The sequence below is a fragment of the Leptonychotes weddellii genome, unplaced genomic scaffold (assembly GCF_054177405.1).
Source record: "Leptonychotes weddellii isolate Sample4059 unplaced genomic scaffold, ASM5417740v2 HiC_scaffold_19185, whole genome shotgun sequence".
NCBI classification, from domain to species: domain Eukaryota; kingdom Metazoa; phylum Chordata; class Mammalia; order Carnivora; family Phocidae; genus Leptonychotes; species Leptonychotes weddellii.
Window position 1 is genome coordinate 1 of NW_027777283.1, and position 3,640 is coordinate 3,640.

Genomic DNA, 3,640 nt, shown 5'->3' on the forward strand with positions numbered 1-3,640 from the left:
CCCTCATCTTATCTCAACTTGAACTTCATTACCTGTCCAGTTGAGCGCTGCACCTTGGTGAACACCTGCATCTTGTTGAAATCGGACACCTGAGAATTACCCTCAACATCTCCACCCAGCCCCTCACTCAGCACGGCCCACCAGTCACTGAAGATCTGAAGAGTCGGTCTTCTAAGCACCTATGTGGAGGTGCTTGGGGACTTAAAAAAAAAAAAAAAAAAAAAAAGCAGCAGCAGCAGCTAGGTCTGAGGAAGCCGAGTCTGAAGGCACACTGACCCGTGTCAGAGGACCGGCCCCGAGAAACACTGTGCTAGAGGCACCGCGAGCACTGTATGCGCCTCTAACCCTCGCAGCCTCCTCGCAGAGTCCTGTGAGGTCAGCACCCCGATATTAGGAATGGGGGAAACTGAGCCGCCACCCAGGTAACGAGCCAATGCCAGGATGTCAGGCACACGCTCTCTGGCTCCACGGCTGACGCTCCGTCCACGGCATCCAGGGACACTGCCTGCGGGCGTGCGGGGTTGGGAGCCAGGACCCGCTTTCCTTCTGGGAAGGAAGCACCCCACCAGTTCCACTCAATCCTTCCGCTCCAGATGCTGGGGGAACCCAGGGCTCTGCCGGAACCTTCCGCTCGGGGAGGAAAGGTACGGGGGAACGCTAGTCTCGAAGGACCCAGGGCTGCAGGGGGACGTTTCAGCTGAAGGACTGACTCGTTACAACAAGAACTTTATGGCTCCCGGAAGTGCCTCCTCCTGGTCCCCTTCCCAGCCACACGCCCGTGGGCTGCAGTTGGAGCGATGGCGGCGGCAGCCGCTGGGCCTGGCCCGGGGTCTGGACCTGGGGACTCTCCGGAGGGGCCCGAGGCTGAGGCCCCGGAGCGTCGGCGGAAGGCGCACGGGATGCTGAAGCTTTACTACGGCCTCTCGGAGGGGGAGACTGCGGGGCGCCCCCCGGGGTCGGACCCCTTGGACCCGACGGATCTCAACGGGGCGCACTTCGACCCGGAAGTGTATCTGGACAAGGTGTGTGTGTGTGTGTGTGTGTGTGTGTGTTTTGGGGGAACCAGGCCCCCGATACATTGCACCCTCAGATCACGCCTTCGACTTTGTTGCGCGGGTGAGGGAAGCAGGGGTTCCTAAAAACAAGACGACCCTCGGGCAGGAAGCAGGGGCAGAGCTGGAGTCTAAGGGGGGCATGGGCAGACTTGCACGGGCCTGAGGAGGTACGGGGTGTGAGGTATCCTGGGCTGATGTTCTGATAGGCTCGGGGTAGGGGGCGTGGCCCAGGCGCTGACAGGCTCTGGAGTGGGCCCTGGCTGACTCTGAGCATTTCAAAGGCTGACAAACCCCAAATAGGGTCGAACTGACCAGTAACTCCTGACCTGTGCCACTGATAGGCTCCACGTCTAGGATTCCTAACAAGGGTGGGATGAGGGTTTTCTTGCACCGAAAGCCGACCAGGTAGGGGCAAGCCGAGGGCCATGAAAGCCCCCGACCTGAGCACTAACACCCCGATTTCCTCCAGCTGCGTAGAGAGTGCCCTCTGGCCCAGCTGATGGACAGTGAGACAGACATGGTGCGACAGATCCGGGCTTTGGACAGCGACATGCAGACCCTGGTCTATGAGAACTACAACAAGTTCATCTCAGCCACAGGTGATTCCCACGGGGACGCACCCTTCACAGTCCCGCTTACCTGTTGTCCTGTGTTGGGGAAACCAGCAGGGAATTTAGGGGGAGGAGACCCAGATGCTAGTCCTTCACTGACATTAATCCACTCTCACCTCTCAGAGCTTTTGTGGTTGAATGACTATAGAGGTAATAGCTGGTCCCAGAGGGTTGTTCTGAGGATCAAAGGGGAGAAAAAAACAAAATGAAATGTTAGGCTGACATAGATTTATCTGAACCACTTAGAAACCCTGACACTAAGGATGTCTCAGGAAGGGTTCATTTCTCTCATTAGTGGTAGCTTTCGTCTCTTGCCCACGTCTGTCTTGAGGGTGGGCTTGTCTCTCTCTTTCTCTCTTTCTCTCTCCCTCCCTTCCTCTATCCCTTTACCCCTTTTAAATTAAGCAAAGAAACAGAAAATTTATGACATTAAGGGACACAGAGATCATGTAAAGGTTTTTTTTTTCCCCCTCCTGCCCCCTTTATTCTCTGTCTAGGACAGTGCTAGACAATGTTCATCTATCATTCACACTGACTGCTGTCTTATGTTCATGAAATGCACTACTCAGACTTTTGTGATAGTTTTGGACCCCTGTATACTTAGTCCTAGAGGCAGATCTTGAGGGCCTACATGTGGTCCATGAGAATGTTGGGTGAACTTTTGTGAGGTTCATTCTAATGTCTCTTACTCTACTAGTGTCACAATGCTGGGTGTAGTCATTGTTCTTTTGTCTGATTTGAAGCAGGTCTAATGAGTAGGCACCTCTTTATTTGCTAATACCAGCATCAACCAGCAAGAAATCATAATTTCTAGGGGCACCTGGGCGGCTCAGTCGGTTAACAGTCCGACTCTTGATTTTGGTTCAGATTGTGATCTCAGGGTTATGAGATGGAGATTGAGCCCGGTGTTGGGGCTCCATGCTCAGTAGGGAGTCTGCTTCTCTCCCTGTCTCTCTCTCCCTTTGCCCATCCCCCACCATGCTCTTTCTGTGTAAAATAAATAAATAAATCTTTAAAAAAATCATCATAATTTCTGAGCTATGAAATTTCTTATAAGAATTTTGCAAGCATTACATTTTCCATTTGTTAGAATTTGTACAGTTTTGACATTTAGCTCTTGCTTAATAAGGATGGCTTGTTATTTTATCTTTTTCCTAAGGGAGAAAATTATAAAGTGAGTGTTGGAATCAGGGGTTCTAAATCTATACATACTGTAAAGTCTTATATCCATTCATGAAGTATTCATTGAATGCCTTTTTTTTTTTTTTTTGAGAAGAGCTGTTCTGCATATTGAGGATATAGCAATGAACCAGCTAGATCAAGCTTCTTCCTGCAGCCTGCATTCTAGGTGGGAGACGGACAACAAATGAATACACAAATAAAGGTGGTAGTAAGTGCTAGAAAAAGAAAATAGGGAGAAAAGGGTAATGTGTGTGTGGGTCTGCCTTTAGCTAGAGTAAGTATGAGAAGGCCCCTCGGAAGGGGTGACATTTGAGCAGAGCTTTGATGAGAACGAACCAGCCCTGGTCGGGGAGGAAGCAGCAGGGGCAGAGGCTCTGAAGAGAGGGCACATCGGGCATATTCAGAGTATAGCAGGGAGTTTAAGGGGATTGAGGGAGGAGGAAAGTGGTAGGTGATAGGGTAGAGGGCTAGTGAGAACCAGATTTTGTAGGGACTTAAAAGTGGTTATGAGGATCCTGCTCTTCACTCTGACTGAGATGAAATGAGAGGAATGGGGTGACCTGACTTTTTTTTTTTTAATATTTTATTTATTCATTTGACAGAGAGAGACACAGCGAGAGAGGGAACACAAGCAGGGGGAGTGGGAGAGGGAGAAGCAGGCTTCCCGCGTAGCAGGGAGCCCAATGCAGGGCTCGATCCCAGGACCCTGGGATCATGACCCAAGCCGAAGGCAGATGCTCAGTGACTGAGCCACCCAGGCACCCCAACCACTGGGCAGAGAGAGAGGGAGAA

The 3,640-nt window shown here is 51.4% G+C and overlaps 1 protein-coding gene across 1 annotated transcript; it reads left to right on the top strand.

Annotated features, from left to right (window-relative positions):
* The first annotated feature begins 687 nt into the window (after nucleotides 1-687).
* LOC145718659 (vacuolar protein sorting-associated protein 51 homolog) lies at nucleotides 688-3,622 on the top strand. The gene is made up of 3 exons (XM_081810162.1): nucleotides 688-1,022; nucleotides 1,525-1,654; nucleotides 2,943-3,622. The coding sequence occupies exons 1-3, from the start codon at nucleotides 798-800 to the stop codon at nucleotides 2,966-2,968; spliced, it is 381 nt and encodes a 126-aa protein (XP_081666288.1). The 5' UTR covers nucleotides 688-797; the 3' UTR covers nucleotides 2,969-3,622.
* The last annotated feature ends 18 nt before the right edge of the window (nucleotides 3,623-3,640 follow it).

Excerpts from the sequence above, each read along its gene's own strand:
- LOC145718659 (XM_081810162.1), top strand. The coding sequence starts at position 798 with ATGGCGGCGGCAGCCGCTGGGCCTGGCCCGGGGTCTGGACCTGGGGAC. Across the intron at positions 1,023-1,524 it reads CGGAAGTGTATCTGGACAAG|CTGCGTAGAGAGTGCCCTCT; the intron begins GTGTGTGTGTGT and ends GATTTCCTCCAG. Across the intron at positions 1,655-2,942 it reads CAAGTTCATCTCAGCCACAG|AGCTGTTCTGCATATTGAGG; the intron begins GTGATTCCCACG and ends TTTTTTGAGAAG.